The sequence below is a fragment of the Diceros bicornis genome, chromosome 40 (genome assembly GCF_020826845.1).
Source record: "Diceros bicornis minor isolate mBicDic1 chromosome 40, mDicBic1.mat.cur, whole genome shotgun sequence".
Classification (NCBI taxonomy): Eukaryota; Metazoa; Chordata; class Mammalia; order Perissodactyla; family Rhinocerotidae; genus Diceros; species Diceros bicornis.
The window spans coordinates 14320813-14341368 of NC_080779.1; the positions used below are offsets into that span (position 1 = coordinate 14320813).

The 20556-nt window shown below is 36.5% G+C and overlaps 1 protein-coding gene across 3 annotated transcripts in view; it reads left to right on the forward strand.

The window, feature by feature from the left end:
- TSGA10 (testis specific 10) overlaps positions 1 to 20556 on the forward strand; it is a 117157-nt gene that overhangs the window by 77042 nt on the left and 19559 nt on the right. The window contains exon 16 of one of the 3 annotated variants that reach the window (XM_058534476.1): positions 20287 to 20496. The exons of the other annotated variants lie outside the window; for them this stretch is intronic. Coding sequence (XP_058390459.1) covers positions 20287 to 20496 — 210 coding nt within the window. The remainder of the gene's footprint in view (positions 1 to 20286; positions 20497 to 20556) is intronic. 3 annotated transcript variants of the gene reach the window in all.

Here is a 20556-nt window from a genome sequence, read left to right on the forward strand (position 1 = left end):
CTGATGATTTTGGGTTTGATGGTGACTTTTTAAATATAATACCAAAAGCATGATATATGAAAGAAAAAATTGATAACTTGGACTTCATTAAACTTAAAGACTTCTTCTCTGTGAAAGACATTGTTAAGAGAATGAAAAGACAAGCCAAAATTGGAGAAAATATTTACAAAATACATATCTTATAAAGGTCTTGTATCCAGAATATATGAACAAGCAAATAACAATAACAATCCCTGGATGGCAGGGAGAACAGTAGCCACAGTTGCTATAATATATTATCTAACATGTCCAGTTACAACAACAACAACAAAAATGAGAAATGCAAATTTTTGTAAACAAGAGAGTATTACCAATACATGTGGGGAAAAGCAGGCAACAAAAATTGCTGAGAGAACCACCAGATGTCAAATTTAACAGACAAAATATCAAGGTATCCATTATAAATATGTTTAAAGAACTAGATGAAACACACTTAAATAAGTGAAGGAAAGTATGATGACAATGTCTCATTAAATAAAGAATATCAATAAACATATAGAAATTATTTTTAAGAAAGAACAAAATGGAATGTCTAGAACTGAAAATTACAATAACTGAAATGAAAAATTCCCTAGAGGGGATCAGCGGTAGATTTGAACTGGCAGAAGAAAGAATTGGTGGTTTAGAGATAGATTGAAATAGATTATGCAATCCAAGGAACAAAGAGAAAGAGAAGAAAGAAAAATGAACAGAGCCTCAGAGAAATGTAGGACACCATGAAGCACTCCAACATACACGTAATGGGAGTTCCAGAAGGAGAGGAGAAGAGAGGAGATAAAAAGGAGCAGAGGAAATGTTTGAAGAAATAATGGCTGAAAACTTTGCAAATTTGAAAAAAAATTTAATCTTCACATTTAGGATGCTCAACAAACTTCAAGTAAAATCAAGGCTAAAAGAGTCAAAAAAAGACATCATAATAAAAATACTGAAAGCCATAGACGAGGAGAAAATCTTAAAAGCAACAAGAGAAAAATGACTTGTCACTTGCAAAGAAACCCCTAAAAGCTGACTTCTCAGCACAAACAATGGAATCCAGATGGCTGTGAGATAACATAGTCAAAGTGCTCAAAGAAAAAAAAACCTGTCAACTACAAATCCTATATCCAGCAAAGCTATCTTTCAAAATGAAGACAAAATAGAGATATTCCCAGATAGACAAAAAGTGAGAGCATTCATTGTTAGCAGATCCACCTTACAAGAACATTAAAAGAAGTTCTTCAGGCTGAAAGTAACTGACCCCAGATGGTAATACAAATCTACACAAAAAACAGAGTGACAGTAAAGGTAATTATGTAATTATAAAAGACATTATAAATGCATATTTCTTTAAAATTTTGAACTGATTTAAATGCAATTATATAAAACAATATTGTATAATTGTATCATACATAAAATATGTAATATGTTCACTAATAACAGCACAAAGGAATTGGAGGGGAGCAAAGCTTGGGCTAAGGAAATGAATGCAAACGGTAACTCAAAGCTCAGGTAGCAATAGAAGATTCCCGGAAATGGGGACAAATAAGGCCAATATAACTATATACTTGCTGGATTATTTGGTAGTTCTGTTTTTAATTGTTTGAGGAATCTCCGTACTGTTTTCCATAGTGGCTGTACCAATTTACATTCCCACCAACAGTGCACAAGGGTTACCTTTTCTCCACATCCTTGCCAACACTTATCTTGTCTTTTTTGGTAATAGCCCCTCTAACAGTCGTAAGGTAATATCTAATTGTGGTTTTGATTTGCGTTTCCCTGATAATTAGTGATGCTGACCACCTTTTCATGTACCTATTGGCCATTTGTATGTCTTCTTTAGAAAAATGTCTATTCTGGTCCTCTGTCCATTTTTGAATCAGATTATTTGTTTTGTTGCTATCGAGTTGTGTGAGTTTTTTATATATTTTGGATATTAACTCCTTACCTGATAGATAACTTGCAAATATTTTCTCCCATTCAATTGTCATTTTATTGTATGTTTCTTTTGCTCTGCAGAAGCTTTTTAATTTGATATAGTCCTACTTACTTATTTTTGCTTTTGTTGCTTGTGCTTTTGATGTCATGTCCAAAAAATCATTGCCAAGAACAATGTCAAGTAACTTGTTTCCTGTTTTCTTCTAGGAGTTTTATGGTTTCAAGTTTATGTTTAAGTCTTTAATTCATTTAGAGTTAATTTTTGTGAGTGGTGTAAGATAGGGGTCCAATTTCATTCTTCTGCATGTAGTTATCCAGTTTTGCCAGCACTATTTATTAAAGAGACTATCCTTTCCCCATCGAGTATTCTTGGCTCCCTTGTCAAATATTAGTTGACTGTATATGTGAGAGTTTATTTTTGGGCTCTTGATCCTGTTCCATTGGTCTGTGTGTCTGTTTTTATGCCAGTACCATACTGTTTTGATTATTATATCTTGTAATATATATTGGAATATAATATATTAGAAATCAGAAAGTGTGATACCTCCATATTTGTTCTTCTTTCTCAAGATTGTTTTGACGTCCCCTAGTTATTATATTGTTGTCTATTTCTCCCTTCAGATCTGTTAGTATTTGCTTAATATATATGAGTGCTCTGCTGTTGGGTGCATATATATTTATGATTGTCACATCCTTTTGCTGAATTGACCCCTTTATATAGTGGTCCTCTTTATCTCTTGTTACAGCTTTGGTTAAAATCTATCTTGTCTGATAAAGGTATAGCTACCCTGCTCTCTTTTGGTTTCCATTTGCATGGAATATCTTTTCCCATCCCTTCACTTGAGCCTATATGTGTCCTTGGAACTGAAGTGAGTCTCTTGCAGGCAGCATATAGTTGGGTCCTGTTTTTTAATCCGTTAAGGCACTCTATGCCATTTGATTGGAAAATTTAATCCATTTACATCCAGAGTAGTTATTGAAAGGTAAGGATTACTAATACCATCTTATTAATTATTTTCTCACTGTTTTGTAGTTCCCATGTTCCTTTCTTCATATTTTGCTGTCTTCCCTTGTTAATTGATGATTATTTTTCCATAGTGGTGTGCTTTGATTCCATTTTCTTTATTTTTTGTGTATCTACTGTAGGGTTATTTTTTATTTTTTATTTTTTTTCCCCCCAAAGCCCCAGTAGATAGTTGTATGTCATTGCTGCACATCCTTCTAGTTGCTGCATGTGGGAGGCGGCCTCAGCGTGGCCGGAGAAGCGGTGCGTCAGTGCACGCCCGGGATACAAACCCGGGCCGCCAGCAGCGGAGCGCGTGCACTTAACCGCTAAGCCATGGGGCCGGCCCTCTACTGTAGGTTTTTGTTCTGTGGTTACCATGAGGCTTACATAAAATATCTTACAGCTATAACTGTCTATTTTACATGATAACAACTTAAATCGCATAAAAAACTACCCTTTTACTCCCCTCACTTTATATTTTTGATATCACGATTTACCTCTTTTTATATTCATTATTTTAATATAATGATTTCATTAACCAGTTATTTTAGCTATAGTTATTTTTAATGCTTTTTTTTTGCTTGAGGAAGATTGTCCCTGAGCTAACATCCGTGCCAATCTTCCTCTACTTTGTATATGGGACGACACCACAGCATGGCTTGATGAGCCATGTGTAGGTCCAGTCTGCGCCCAGGATTCCGAACCTTCGAACCCCGGGCTGCCAAAGCAGAGCATGCTAACTTAACCACTACACCACTGGGCCGGCCCCTTAATGCTTTTGTCCTTTCACTTTTATACTAGAGTTAAGTGGTTAACACACTACCATATTATGGTATTATAGTATTCTGAATCTGACTGTATACTTACCTTTACCAGAGTGTTGTATATTTTCAAATGTTTTCATGTTACTAGTATTCTTTCATTTCAGCTTGGGCATTTCTTTCAGCATTTCTTGTAAAGCAGGTCTAATGGTGATGAACTCCTTCAGCTTTTATTTGTTTGGCAAAGTCTCTATCTCTCCTTCATTTCTGAAGGACCAGTTCATTGAATAGAGTATTCTTGTTGGCAATTATTTTCTTTCAGCACTTTGAGTATATCATACCACTCTTTCTTGGCCTGTAAGGTTTCTGTTTATATCCTTATGAGGGCCTCTTGTATGTTACAAGCTTCTTTTTTTCCCCTTACTTTTAAGATTTTCTTTTTCTTTGATTTTTGACCATTTTATTATAATGTATCTTGGAGAAGATCTCTTTAAGTTGAGTTTGTTTGGAGACCTATGAATTCCATGAAATTGCATGTCTAAATCTCTCCCTTTATTGGGAAGTTCTCAGGCTTTATTTCTTTAAATAAGCTTTCTGCCTCTTTCTCCCTCTCTTCCCCTTCTGTGACTCCAATAATCTGCAGGTTGTTTCTTCTGATGTTATCCAACAGATCACATAGACTCTTTTTTCATTCTTTCTTCTTTTCCTCTAGATCATTTCAAAGGTCCTGTGTTCTAATTCACAGATTCTCTCTTCTGCTTGATACATTCTGATATTGATGCTCTCTATTGCAGTTTTCATTACATTCACTGTATTCTTCAGCTCCAGAATTTCTGTTTCTTTTTATTATTTCTGTCTCTTTGTGAAACTTCTCATTTTGTTCATGTATTGTTTTCCTGATTTAGTTGAACTATCTTTCTGTGTTTTCTTGTATCTCATTGAGCTTCCTTAAAATAGCTATTTTAAATTCTTTTTGGGGTAAATCACAGATCTTCATGTCTTTGGGATCAGTTGCTGGAAGATTATTATGATCCTTTGATGGTAAATGTTTCCTTGATTTTTCATGTTCCTTGAACTCTTGTGCTGATGTCTTCACATTTGAAGTAGCAGTCACTTCCAGTCTTTACCAACTATGTTTGGGAGAGAAATGCCTTCTGTCAGCCCTGCTAGGGATTCTGAGGCTTTCTCAGACCTTCTATGTATTTGCCTATTCCACACCTCTTGTGGCAGAATTCTTCAGCTTGTATACCTTTTCTTGATCAGAGCCAGGCTGTGTTCTGACAACCTCCCTTGTGCTGTCCCAAGGGCAGTCTTTCCCAGGCCTGCAGATTTGGGCTGGCTTTCTGCACTTGCTCACTAGCCATTTGGAAAAGCTTGCTCTTGCTATTGTCAGGAGCAGGCACAGGGAGTCAGTCATAGGATGGGGGAGTGTGTAGGTGACACACAGAGCACTGGGTGTGCTGGGGGATCACAGGAGAGGTGTCCCCAGTGGCTCTCAGGTGATTTCCCAGTGGAGTACCTGATGTGGTTAGTAGGATCCACATCCCCTTGATGTGTTCTCTTCCAAGCACTGGCTGCTGTTTTCCCAGCTGTTCACCACCCCCAAGTCGTGAAGCTCATGACTTAGTACACTGCATGAGGTGAGAAAGAAATGGGCCTCTGTGGGAGCATACCACACAGTTGGGGAAGTCAGACACTCACTCGCACACTCACTTTTCTCTGTGGGAGAAATCACAGGCCAAGAATGGTTCTCTTGACACTGAGCTGTGCTGCCTTTACTTGACAAGTAAAGTCAAACTGTTCTTCTTACCCTCTCCAGTGTGTCCAGTCTTGCAATTTTTTTTTTTTTTGATGAGGAAGATTGACCCTGAGCTAACACCTGTTGCCAATCCTCCTCTTTTTGTTTGAGGAAGAGTGGCCCTGAGCTAACATCTGCCCATCTTCCTCTGTTTTGTATGTGGGTTGCCACCACAGCATGGCTTGATGAGTGATGCAGGTCCGCGCCCAGTATCTGAACCTGCGAACCCAGGCTGCCAAAGCAGAGTGCACCGAACTTAACCACTATGCCACTGGGCCAGCCCCCAGTCTTGCAATTTTTTGTTCCAGTGAGTTGCTGGAACTTCTCTGCTGGACTTTGGGACTTCCTCAAAGCCTCTCTCATCTGTAGGTAATTGTCTAATTCATTGTTCTCCCAGGGCTCCCAGACCTTGGCCCAGAGAGGCTGGAGCTGTTTCACAGGGCACTATGTGAAACATAGTCCACAGGTGGGTCCGAGGCCTGTATGCCTATTACCTAACCCATGTGTGAGTGAGACTCCTCCTGGGTCCCTTGGTGCATAGTGCTAGGGTCCTCAGGAGTATGAAGTTGTTTCTGGGTCTATAGACCAGACCACAGTTGGCAAGTCAACTACCTAGGTGTGGGCCCGTCTTCTCAAAACAACTCTCCTTGTTCTTGGACCACACTAGGATTTCACAGTCTCCTACCTGGGTTGCATAGCTCCCACATAGGCACTTTTGTCTGTGGATAGATGCTAGATTGTTGTTGAAGAAGGGGGATATGTGTGAGGAATGTCTTATTCAACCCTCTTGCTTATGTCATTCCTGCATCAATTGATTTTTTAATGTTGAAGCAGACTTGCATATCTAGAATAAATTCCACTTGGTCATGGTATATAATTCTTTTTACACCTTATGGATTCAATTTACTAATATCTTGTTGAAGATTTTTGCATCTATGTTTATGAGAGATATTAGTGTGTAATTTTCCTTTCTTGTAATGTCTTTGGTTTTGGTATCAGATGCTGGCCTCATAGAATGAGGTACGAAGTTTTTGTCTGCTTTTATCTTCTGGAAATTATTGTGTAGGATTGGAATAATTTCTTCCTTAAATATTTGGTAAAATTAATCAGCAAAACCACGTGGGTTTGGTGATTTTTCTTTTGAAAGATTATTAATTGTTGATTCAATTTCTTATAAGATATAGGTCTATTGAGATTAACTGTTTATCCTTGTGTGAGTTTTGGCAGAATTTGTCTTTCAAGGAATTGGTCCATTTCATCTAAGTTATCAGTTTTGTATGCATAGAATTGTTCAGAATTGTCTTAGTCCATTTGTGCTGCTATAACAAAAATGCCGTAGACTGGGTGGCTTAAACAACAATTTATTTCTCATAGTTCTGGAGGCTGGGAAGTCCAAGATCAAGGTTCTGGTAGAGTCATTGTCTGGTGAGGACCCACTTCACCAGACAATGGTGGGTCCTACATAGACAGTTGTCTTCTTGCTGTATCCTCCCATGGTGGAAGAGGGGAGGGAGCTCTCTTGTGTCCTTTTTTATAAGGGCACTAATCTCATCCATGAGGGCTGCACCCTCAGACATAATCATCTCCCAAAGGTCTCACCTCCACATACAATCACACTGGGGATTAGGTTGCAACACAGGAATTTTTAGGGGACACAAACATTCAGTCTATAGCAATAATATTCCTTTATTATCATTTTTTATGTCCATATAATCAGTAGTGATAGTCTCTCTTTCATTTCGATATTAATAATTTGTATCTTCTCTCCTTTTTTCTTGATTAGCCTGCCTAGAGGTTTATCAATTTTATTGATCTTTTCAGGGAAGGAGCTTTGGGTTTCTTTGATTTGCTCTGTTTAACTTTCTGTTTTCAATTTCATAGATTTCTGCTCTTTTTTTTTATCATTTCTTTTCTGTTGCTTACTTTAGATTTAATTTGTTCTTCTTTTTCTAATTTCCTAAGGTATAAACTTAGATTATTGATTTTAGATCTTTATTCTCTTCTAATATATGCATTCAATGCTATAAATTTCCTATAAGCACTGCTTTCACTACATCACAAATTTTGACAAGCTATATTTTTTAGTTCAAAATATTAAAAAATTTTCTTGAGGTTTCTTCTTTGACTTATGTACTATTTAGAAGTTTGTTATTTAATCTCCACATATTTTTGGATTTTCCAGCTTCCTTTTGTTATTGATTTCTAGTTCAGTTTCGTTGGGGTCAGAGAGCATACTTGCTATGATTTCTATTTTTTAAAATTTGTTATGGTGTGTTTTATATCCCATGTATGGTCTTTCTTAGTGAATGTTCCATGTGAGCTTCAAAAGAATGTGTATTCTGCTGTTGTTGAATGAAGTACTCTAGAAATGTCAATTAGATCTAATTGATTGGTGCTGTTCGTTTCAACTGTATATTTACTGATTTTCTGCCTGTTAGATCTGTCAATTACTGATAGAAGGGTGTTGCAATCTCCAGCTGTAATAGTGGATTTGTCTATCTTTATCTCCTTTATTAGCATATCAATATACTTCTTTTGTTTATGTTTTGTACCTTTTTTTATTGAGGTCATGTTGGTTTATAACATTGTGTAATTTCAAGTGTACATTATTATATATCAGTTTTTGTATAGACTGCATCATGCTCACCACCTATAGTCTAGTTTTTATCTGTCACTGTACATATGTGCCCTTTTACCCCTTTTTCCCACCTTCCCACCCCCTTCCTCTTTGGTAACCACTAATCTGTTCTCTTTATCCAGGTGTTTGTTTATCTTCCACTCAATATACTTCATTTTTAAAAAATTTTTAGTGGTTTCCCTAGAGTTTTCAGTATACATTTATGACTAAATCCACTTTTAAATAACACTATACAACTGCAGGAATAGTGCAGGTATGTTATAACAGAGTATTTGAAATTCCTCCCTGTCAGCCTTTATAACATTGCTGTCATTCATTTTACTTATCCATAAGCTATAATCATTCAATATATGTTGCTGTTATGTTGAACAAACTGTTATCTATTAAGTCAATTAAGAATAAGAAAAATAAACGATTTTATTTTACTTTCACTTATTCTTTCTCTAATGCCCTTTGTTTATTTACATAGTTCTGAATTTCTGACCCAGATCATTTTCCTTGTCCTTGAAAAACTTCTTTTAACATTTCTTCCAAGGCACATCTACTAGCAACAAATTCATTTAGTTTTTGTTTGTCTCAGAACGTCCATTTCTCCTTCATTTTAGAACAATAGTTTCTCTGGATACAGAATTCTATGTTGGTGGTTTTTTTCCTTCAATACTTTGAATATTTCATTCCATTCTCTTCTTGTGTGCATGGTTTCTGAAGAGAAGTCTGATATAATTCTTATCCTTGTTCCTTCTCTAGGTCAGGTCGTTTTTACCCTCTGGCTTTTATCAGGATTTTATCTTTGTATTGGATTTTCTACATATTGAATATGGTATGCCTAAATGTAGAATTTTTGCCTGTTGGTGTCATATGTGTTTCCTGAATTGTTGGTTTGATATCTGTCATTAATTTTGGAAATTTCTTAGTCATTATTACTTCAAATATTTCTTCTCTTCCTTTCTCTCTTTCTTGTCTTTCTGATAGTCCCATTATGCATATGGTATACTTTTTTTAATTGTCTCCCAATTTTTGGATATTCTGTTTCCTTTTCCATTATGTTTTCTCTTTGCTTTTCAGTTTGGAAAATTGCCATTGACTTTTCAAGCTCATTGATTCTTTCATAGGCTATGTCCAGTCTGATGACGAGCCCATTCAAGGCCTTCTTTATTTCTGTTACAATGTTTTTGATTACTAGCACTTCCTTTTAAACTGCTAGAATTTCCATCTCTCTGCTTACATTACCCATCTGTTCTTGTATGTTGTCCATCTTTCCTGTTAGAGCCCTCAGAATATTAATCATAGTTATTTTATATTCCTTGTCTGATAATTCCAAAGTCTCTGCATATCCAAGTTTGGTTCTGTTGCTTTCTTTGTCCCTTCAGACTGTGGGGTTTTTTGCCTTTTAACATGTCCTGTAATTTTTTTTGAAATCTGGATATGATGTATTGGGTAAATGTTACTGAAGTAAATAGGCCTTTAGGGTGAAGTTTTGTTTATCTGTCTATGAGTAAGGTTGTGATTACTGTTTGCTATAGCCGTACATGTCAGAGGCTAAAATTTCATCTGGAGTTCTACACTCCTTTTATTATTATTATTATTGTTATTTTTTTAGTCTTTTTTTTTTCGAGTTACATTATTATATTTAATTTCTATGTAGATTACATCATGTTCACCACCCAAAGATTAGTTACAATCTATCACTATACACATGTGCCTAATCACTTTTGCCCTCTTCCCTTCTGGTAACCACCAATCCAATCTCTGTCTTGATGTGTGTGTTTGTTGTTTTTATCTTCTGTTTATGAATGAGATCACATGGTATCATCTGGTGTTCTTTATGTCTCTATTGCCTTTGGGTTCACTTAGAGACTCCTTCTTAAATAGTTTTGAGCCATGTAGTTCTTTCAGCAGTAATCTCCTGTTACTTTACAGGACCCCTGTTGATGTGTGTAGTAAAGCGTAGGAGGAAGATAAGTGTTCTATAATCCTATGATTAGGTCTTAGTCTTTTAGTGGGCATGTGCCCCTAGGATGTGACCTTCATAAGTATTCCTCCCTATTCATAAGCCTTTTTTCTCCCTTAGGTGAGACAGAAAAGCTAGAGAGAATCTGAGTTAGGTCTTACCATTCCCTCACGTTGGTTAGGCTCTGTTAAGACCATGTTGGTTATGCTCTGGTAAAATCATTTCCCTTGAGTGCAGACCTTTGTCAAGGAGAACAGAATGCTCTGGGATTATTTAAAAATGGTTGCATTTCCCCTCACCCTGCTAGAAGCATGAGGGGATTTTTCTTTGATATTTACCCTGAAAACCTGGTGGGCTCCTGGAGGTAAAATGAAGAAAATGTGGAGGCCTTCCTAAGGCTGGGACCCTAGGAGTTTTTATCTCTCAAGCCAGTCCATGCTCAGTCTCCAGCAAATAGTCAATCTTTCTTTAAATGTTGCTACCTGTTACTAACTCCAATGGCAGCTTCTGCTCCGTAAGCTGTGATTTTCCGTATTTACCTTTCTCTACATTTTGGGGGACAGTGGTTTGTTCTATGTCCCCAGTTCTCTGATGGGTGAAAAAAAGAGTTGTTTATTGTCAGATTTTCTGCTTTTTTCATATTGTGAGGGTGGGAGTGATTATTGCCAAGCTCTTTACATGCTGGAACAGAAACTAGAAGGCTATTTGTTTATATGTTTAGTGACTGGCTGGATTGTTTTAGTGAAGTCTATTCCTCTCCTCCCTCCTTGCAATGTGAAGCCTCTGATGTTCCTCCTCAGAGGTTGCAGCCTTGGGTATGTTCACAGCTACCTTGGAATGACGGTGGTTTTTGCAGGGTCTTTTTGACTCTCTTCCTGACTACACTCAGCTTTAAGCTCCACTAATTTCTGGCTGTTTATTTTTTTCAACAATGCCCTCAAGCATAAATTGCTTCACAGACTGATTCAATTAAATTTGGTTCCTTTGTAGGGATAGTTTTAGATCAGTGTTTGAGGGTTTTTTTTAACCTGAGAATGCTCTTCTAAGCAGTGTCTTTCCCTGGTTCTCTCTGGTAAACTAGCTGGCCTGTGGTTTTGTTTATATCTCTAAAGAGTTTACCAATCTCTTCTTAATTTCTTTTCACCATACCCTCCAAGTCTTTTTTCTGTTGTCCTTGAGAATACCTTAGGCTTGAACTTCCCCATAGTCTGTTGCAAATGAAGTAACTTCCTTTGGAAGAATTTAGGAGCTTCCTGTTTTATGGCCTTCCTCTCCCCCTGGGCAAAATCTCTGAGCCATGGCTCTCAAGCTGTTGTGAAGACAGTGGTGCACTTCTTTTTGAGTGACATGCTTGCTTTAGGGTCTGGGCACTTTGTGGGGATGGTGGGGGTACGGCTGTAGCCTCTGGTCTTCTCGGCATGCCTCTGCTGGTGTGGAACCTCTTCTTTATGAACAACCTGTGTCAAGGAGAATCAAGGGCACAGTATTCTCAGTATGCCACAAACAAGATAGAACCTCCATTCCATGTGTAGAAGCTGGGCAGAAGAAGGGAGACCCCATCTCCCAGCCATCTTGCCAGGAACTTAGCCTCTGAAACAAGTAGCTTGGGGCAGGATGAGAAATGCTGATATACTATCTTTTCTGGGAAGATACTGTAATTCTTGACTGGGTACTTAGGGGAAAGGGAGCATTGGTCTTGCCTACAGCCATCTGGCGTGGAGTTTCCATCATGCTGAGCTGGGAGTAAGGAGAAAAGGAGAAGGTCACAGCTCAGATGCCACAGACTTTCACTGTTCCTGTACAGTTTTAGTTGGTTTTCTTGAAAATGTTTCTTCCTTTACTGTATGTCCTTAGGACCATTTCCAGAGACTATTTAAAGACCATTTGAGGTTGCTTTTTTATAATTTTCACCAGTTTCGCTAGGGAGTGGTTCTGTGGAGCTCCTCAGATTGCCATGCCAGAAGTTTTGAACCTTTATCCTGCGCAGTTGATATGTTTTCATTTTATGTCAAAATAATTTTCTAATTACCCTTATGTTATTTTCTAGTATTGTTTAATTTTTAATATTTGGAGATTTAAAAAAGTATCTTTCTAGTTATTGATTTTTCAGTTTTTTACATTTATTGAGACTGTGTTATGGCCAGCATATGGTCATCTTGCTGGGTGTTCCATGTATACTTGAAAAGAATGTGCATTCTTTTGTTGTTGAGTGAAATGTTCTATAAATGTCCATTGGGTCACGTTCATCAATAGTGTTTTCTACTTCCTGTCCCTACTGAGTTTCTGTTTACTTGTTCTATCAGTTATTGAGAGAAGAGTGTTGAAACCATATTTATGCATTTTTTTCTTTCAGTTCTGTCATATACTTCATGCATTTGAAGCTGTGTTTTGGATATATTTTTAGATATATATACATTTAGGTTTATTATTACTTCTTGATGAATTCATCTCTTTATCCATTGTAATGTTTCTTATCCTATAGTATACTTTGTGAGAGATTAATATAGCCACTTCAGTCTTCTTATGCTTATTATTTGTATGGTATGTGTTTTTCCTTGCTTTTCTTTTTAATTTTTCTATCTTTATGTTTAAAACAGCATTCCTATAGAGAGCATATGGTCGTATGTTGCTTTTTTATCCAATCTTACAATAGCTGTCTTTTAGTTTACAATAGTCTTTTAGACCATTTACGTTAAATGTAACTATTAATGTAGTCGTGTGTAAATCTACCATGCTGTTGTTTTCTATTTGTCCCATTTATTTTTTTTTCTTTTTTACTCTTCCTGCCTTCTTTTATATTGAGCACTTTTTAGTATTCCATTCTATCTCTATTATGGCCATATAAGCTACACATCATTGTTTTTTTTTTACTGATTGCTCTAGAGTATAAACCATGCATCTTTTTGTGTGTGTGTGTGTGAGGAAGATTGGCCCTGAGCTAACATCTGTTGCCAATCTTCCTCTTTTTGCTTGAGGAAGATTGTCGCTGAGGTAATATCTGTGCCAGTCTTCCTCTATTTTGTATGTGGGATGCTGCCACAGCATGGCTTGATGAGCAGTAGGTCCACGCCCAGGATCCAAACCAGCGAATCCCAGGCCACCAAAGCAGAGCATGAGAACTTAACCACCGTGCCACCAGGCTGGCCACTAAACCATGCATCGTTTAATTGTCACAGTATACCTTCAAATAATATATTACCTCATAGTATACTTTTATTTCCTCTCTGCCATCCTTTATTCTACTGTTCTTAGATTTTACTTCTACATATATAGTAAACCCCGTAGTGCATTGTTATTATTTTTACTTTAAACAGTTATCTTTAAAGAATATGAGGTGAATGAAAGGCTTTTTTTTATTCACTCACATATTTACTGTTTCTGATGCTCTTCATTCCTTTGGGTAGATTCAAATTTTCATCTACTATCTCTTTCATTTTGCTAGAAAAATTTCCTTTAAACATTTCTTCAAGTGCAGTTTTTTGGGATCAAATTCTCTCAGGTCTTGTTTGTTTATTTCACCTTCATTTGTGAAGACATTTTTGCTGGATATAGGTTTCTAAGTTGGTAGATATTTTTTCTTGCAGCATTTTAGCAGTGTCATTTCATTTTATTCTGGCTTATGTAGTTTCTGGAGAGAAATCTGAGGTCAAGCTCATCTTTATTTTTCTAAACATAATGTTTTCTTTTTTACTCTGGCTGTTTTTAAGATTTTTCTCTTTATCACTGGTTTCTGGCATTGGACTCTCAGCAATTGGAATTGGTGGTGTTTTCCTTCTGTTTATAATACTCAGGGTTCCTTGAGATTATAAATTTCATCAAATTCAGAAAATATTTGGCCATTATTTCTTCAAATATTTTTTGTTTCTCCCTCTCTCTTCCTTCTTCTGGAACTCCAATTTCAAGTACTTTAGACCTCTTAATGTTGTTCCGCAGATCATTAAGGCTCTGTACATTTTTTCCCAATCTTTTTCTGTTTTTGCTTTATATTGTTTTTTGAGTGCCTTCAAATTTACTGATCTTTTCTTCTGATGTATCTAATCTTCTGTTAATTCCATTCAGTGAAATTTTTATTTCAGAGATTATATTTTCATCTCCAAAAATTCCATTTGGTTCTTTCAAATGTCTTCCACTTCTCTTCTGATCATTTTTATTTTTCCCTTTAAGTCCTTGAGCATATTGAGCACATGTATAATAGCTGTTTTAATGTCCTTGTTTGCTATTTCCATCATCTCTGCAACATTTGATTCTGTGCCTATTGACTGATTTTTCTCTTGATTATGAGTCTCATATTCCTGTTTCTGGGCCCATTTAGTAAGTTCTGATTGTATTCTGGACAGTATTAATTTTAGATTGTTGAGAACTAGATTTCAGTAGTGTTGGGTTTATTTTGCCAAACTGTTAAGTTACTTGACATTCACTTTATCTTTTCGAGGATTGTTTATAAGCTCTTTAGGATAGCTCTAGAATAGTCTTTATTCTAGGGCTAATTTATCCCCACTACTAAGATGTGACCCTTCTTGGGTCTCTATTGAATGCCTTGTATAGTTAATGAAGTGTCAAAGTGTCTCCACTCTGGCTGATGAGATCTTGAATGATTCCTGGCCTCAATATGAGCTGTGGGAATTGTTTGGTTCACAATTTTTTTGGTAATTCTTCTTTCCTGGGAAGTTGTTCTTTGCCTCACTTCATGGAGTTTCACCTCTGCCTGTGCAGATTTCTGGAACTCGTCTGCATAGCTCCCTTCTCTCTGATGATCTGCTCCGCAAATTCTAACCACTTCAGCTTCCCTGAACCCTGATCTTTATCTTTTGAACTCAGTGAGATCACTGGAATGTGTTTTGGTTCCTTTTCCCTGCATCATGGTCCATAATTTGCCTCTAAGGAAGATGCTGTGGCAACCATAAGGTTCACCTTGTTTGTTTGCTTTCCCTTAGAGATTGTAGTTCTCTGCTACCTGCTATCCATTGTCTGAAAATAGATTTTTCCCGCCTATATTTTGTCCATTTTTCTAGTTGTCTATGGCAACAGGGTAATTCAGACCCTGTTACTCTCTGTTGTCTGGATAATAGCTGTTTTAAAGCCCTTGGCTGCTAATACCATCATCTTTGTCATTTTTGTATCTGTTTACCTCGACTAATTTTTATCCTGCTCGTGGGTCACATTTTCATGCATCGTTGCGAGTCTGTTGTTTTTTAATTGGGTGTGGACATTGTGAATTTTACTTTTTTGAACATTGGATTTTTTGGTCTTCTGTTAAGAGCATTGTATTTGTTCTAGCAGGCTGTTATATTACTTAGGGATCAACTGATACTTGCAAGATTGTTTTTAAGCTTTGCTAGGGCAGGTTTAAAGTAGCATTTTATGTAAGACTAGTTTAGCCCTACATTGAGGTGTGACCCTTCTGGATTCTCTATTGAATGCCCAGCCCAGCATGTTCATTAAGGACTCTTCACTTTGGCAGGTTCAAACTTTGATATCTCCCCAACTGTGTATCAGCTTTAGGATTGTTTACTTTAGAGCTCTCTGGTTGTTCTTTCCCAGCCTTCTGGAGTTTCACTCTATGTATATTCATGGCTTAGTGTCTAGCAACAGACTCAAGGAGACTTCTAGGGAAATTTCTGGATATCTTTTTTGGGCAGATCCCTCGTTTCTGGAACTCTATCCCACACATTTCAGATGCTTATTTCTGTTTTCTCAACTCAGCGGAAGAACTATGCTCTGACTGAAGTTTCCTTCCCTGAGCCACAGACTGGAAAGTGTCTCCATATGGAAAGCTGAGATGATCATAGGGCTCATCTTGTTTGTTTTCCTTCTCTCAGAGATCACAGTCCTATGCTGCCTGTTGTCCAATGTCTGGGAGCAATCGTTTCTTTTTTTTTTAAACTAGTTTCCTAGTTATTAACAGTGGGAGGATAAGTTCAGTGCCAGTTATCTTATCTTATCAAAAACAGAAATATTATATATCTTTTAAAAATCCTTTTCAACTGTTTGTCTCTAATAAACATCATATGGCTTGATTTTTAAAAAATTCAATCTGAGACTATCTTTCTATTAACTGATAAGTTTAATCCATTTGTATTTATTTGAATTACTGGCACATTTAAGTTTACTATTACTGCTTTATTTTGTACTTGCTACTTGTCATGATTCTTTTATGTTTCTTTCTTTCCTTTTATCTGTCTATGTGTTTGTTTTATTTACATACTTCCTACCCCCATTGTTCATTGGTTTGGAACTTATATATTCTCCATCTATTCTTTTAGGAGTTGAAATTGTAATAGGCATATTTAACAGAGTCTGTTGTTAGTATCTCCATCCCTCCTCCTAAAGAACACACGGTCCTAAGAATATTTGCATATTGAGCACAACACTCTGCTTAATAGTGCATGTGTGCCCTCTCTTATTCTCCATCTGTCACACACACACACACACACACACACACACACACACACACACACACCAGTCTTTAATAATATTATTGTGTACTATTTTAGTTTTACCTTGTTTTTTTATATCCTTAAAAATAAATCAGGGGGCCAGCCTGGTGGCGTAGCAGTTAAGTTTGCATGCTCCGCTTCGGTGGCCTGGGGTTCACTGGTTCAGATCCTGGACACAGACCTACTCACCGCTCATCAAGCCATGCTGAGGCAGCATCTCGTATAGATGAGCTACAACTCTACAACTATGATACACAACTATGTACTGGGCTTTGAGGAGAAAAAAGAAAAAAGAGGAAGATTGGCAACAGATGTTAGTGCAGGGCCAGTGTTCCTCAAAAAAAATAAATAAATGAAATAAATCATTACTATTGTTCTTATTCTTTCAGTCAATGCTAATTTGTATCCACTTATGTTTGTGAAATTCTTCAATCATCGTTGCTTTTGGCATTGTATTTCTTTCTTCTAAGTTCAATCTCCTTTCTTCACAGTACTTCCTTTCTTTGATCTGTGAGTTAATTTTCTCAGCCTCTGTCTGAAAATGGCTTTATTTTACTTTCATTCTTCAGTATTAGTTTAGGTGAGTATGGAATTCTAGGTTGAGAGTTATTTTCTCTTGATTACTTTAAAAATAATTGTTGCCTTTTGAGAAGTCTGTTCTCATTCTAATTGTCATTCTTTCTAAATCTATCTTTTCTCATTGGTTCCTTTTAAGATCTTCTCTTTCTCTTTGTTTGTAGTTTCACTATTATATGTCTAGGTATGGACTTATTTTTTGGTGAGGCTTTGGTTTTGTTGCACTTTTTCAGTCAGAGTATTCATGCCTTTTGTTAGTTTTCTCAGATGTTATTTTTTTGAATATTACTGCCTCCAAATTCACTGTACTATCTCCTTCAACTTTTGTAATATGCTTTTTGAATCTTCTAGTCTAAATATTTATTAATCTTTTTATCATAGTTTCCATATGTTTATCACTCTATGCTGTGATCTATCTTCTAGTTCATTCTTCTGTCTTCAGCTGTACTAGCCTGTTCTTTGATGCATTCATTAAATTTTTCATTTTCTTGACTACTTTTCCTTTCTTTCTAGAAATTCTATTTGATTCTTCTTCAAATATGCCTGTTTTTTATGTCTTATTCTTTTCTTTTCAATTTTTTCTTTAATATCTTTAAAAGTTTTAAGCATATTTTACCATGCCTTCTAAAATATTTTGTTCAATAATTTGAAGTTCTAGAAGTCTGAACCTGCTATATGTTTTGTTGCTCTGACTCGCACTCATGGTGGACTGTGTCCTCCTGTGTTTGATTATAAGCTCCTCTTAAGCAGGACTTTTCCTCCTCTGTAGAATCTTGCATGGCTAGGGAGATGGGTTTGCTTCCATAAAGGGACTATGGGTTGTCATTGGCATGGGACAAACTTTATGTTCAAGTTTAAAACTGGGGAGGGGTAATGTAACGTCGGAGTCCAAAATTGAGTGAAGTTAGACCTAACATTTCAGTTTCTTACAGAAGACATTTTTTCCCTATCCAAAAACCAGGTGAAGATAAACTCTTGGTTGTCTCTCTGTGAAGTTGAGTGGATTTTTTCTTCTGGAGCCTCTTTTTAAGGATTCCATATTATACAGAGGTCTCAGTTCCAGCTCTCCATTAGTCATAAATTCCTGTCTTCTATCCTTGTTTGAATGTTGAAACATAAGCCATTTGCTGTTACTGAGTCTTCCTGTCTCCAACCCTTAGCTTCAGGCCTGCTCATTTGCTTCCTGCTTTAGCCTGTTTTCTCTTTGCTTTTGGCATGTGAGAATTTCTCTTTTTTCCCTGAAAACTCAGCTATGAATTGCAAAAATATTTTTTTGTTCTATTTTATCCAGAAAGTTTTCCTCTTAGCTTAATCAACTATCTTACTAGAACTTGAAACATCCAGAGTGATCTTTCCAAAACACAGAACTCATCACCTCACCGCTCTCTTTAAGACTTTTCAGTGGATAAAGACTTAAATTTTAACCCAATTTACTAGGCTCTGTCTTATAAGTTTTGTAAACCTTTTCAACTGCATCTCCTATCACTCTTCCCTGTGGTGTCTGAGCTCCAGCCATACTAGCCTTCTCTCTGTTCTTGGAGCATGTCATTTCACTTCCTCCACACACTCCCTCCAGGGCCTTTGCATTTAGAATTTCTTTGATTTGAAAAGCTGCCCTCCCCAACACATATTGTATACCTGCTCACCTTACAGATCTCAGCTCAAGTGTCCTTTACTCAAGGAAGCCTTTCCTGACTTCCCTGACCCTCTCAGTCTAGGTCACTTTCCTTTGTTATACACTTTTTTCTCTAGAAGTATTTGCTTAATATGTATTTATACATATTCATCTACATGATTATTTGATTGATGCATGACTCCCCCATAATCTGTAAGTTTTATGAGAGCAGAGACCATTTTGTTTACCATTGGATATGCATCTAGGCACATTGACTAGAACATAGAATATACTCAGTAAATATGGAGTGGATGGATAGATGTGTGGGTGGATGGATGGATAGAAGGTTGTTTGAAGAATGAGTGAGAAATAGAGTGAATAAGGAAGGAAGGGAAGAAAAAAGGTAGGAGTGAATTGTAGCCAAACAACTTAATCCGTGAGTAATTTTTTGTGCTTTGTACTTGAAAAAGCACTTGTGTGTAAAAGCAGAAAAAATTCTTTATTTGCCTCTCAGTTCTGTTAGCTTCACATAATAGCAAATACTTCTCTGCAGGTGACAGTGCACTTACATAAGACATTTTTTCTGAAAGAAAAAGGGGGTCTGGAACTATCTTGAATGTTTGAAAGCATTTATATAACTTGAATCTCATATTACAGTTTTTTGTTTTATTTTGTTTTGTGAGGAAGATTGGCTCTGAGCTAACATCTGTTGCCAATCTTCCTCTTTTTGCTTGAGGAAGATTCACCATGAGCTAACATCTGTGCCAATCTTCCTTTATTTTTGTATGTGGGATGCCGCCACAGCATGGCTTGATGAGCCATGTGTAGGTCTGTGCCTGAGATCCGAACACACGAACCCCAGGCCATCGAAGCAGAGTGCGTGAACTTATCCACTGTGTCCCCAGGCCGACCCCTCATATTAAAGTTTTTAAAACATGCTCTGATTTCCCATAATGTGGGTTTATTCTTAATTTATACTTGCCCAGAGTCTTTTTCCCTAGCGGTATTAGTAAGTGCTAGAGAGTTATCAGTCCTCATTTTATGCTATTATGATCAATATCAACATGCCATTCAAGACTTGGAAATGGGCTGTTGTGAGTGAAACAGTGACTAGTGTTTTGTCTTTAACAACAATAATATTTATATTATAGAATAATTGAAACTGGCAAATATAAACAAAACTATAGACCCAACGTGTATATCTCTACTAGCTTTGGGTCTGAGACTTTTAAGTGGAAAAGTGTTTTTCTAAGTACATTTGAAAGAATGACCAGTTGACCACCTTACTCATGGATTTTATGTGTAGGAATTTGAAACCCAAGTTTATCTTTCCCAGAATGTTTTGTACATACTATTACCACCTATATAATCTAAAGTTCTTTATAATCAATGTGTACTATCATTAAAATATTTGCCCCACTTTGTTTTCCATGTTGTAGTTTTTTTAAGTTAAAAATGTATATATATGTGTATGTACATGTATATATATTTGTATATATGTATATATATATGTATATATATGTATATAGATATAAAATTTTGTCCTTGCAGCACTTAAATGCAGAAAGGTCTTACAAGTCCCAGATTTCTACTTTACATAAGTCTGTTGTAAAGATGGAAGAGGAGCTTCAGAAGGTTCAGTTTGAAAAAGTGTCTGCCCTTGCAGATTTGTCTTCTACAAGGGAACTTTGTATTAAACTTGACTCAAGCAAAGAACTTCTTAATCGACAGCTGGTTGCTAAAGATCAAGAAATAGAAATGGTATGTAATACATTTTGAAATGGTACTTTTAATATTACTATTATTGTAAAATTACTACAA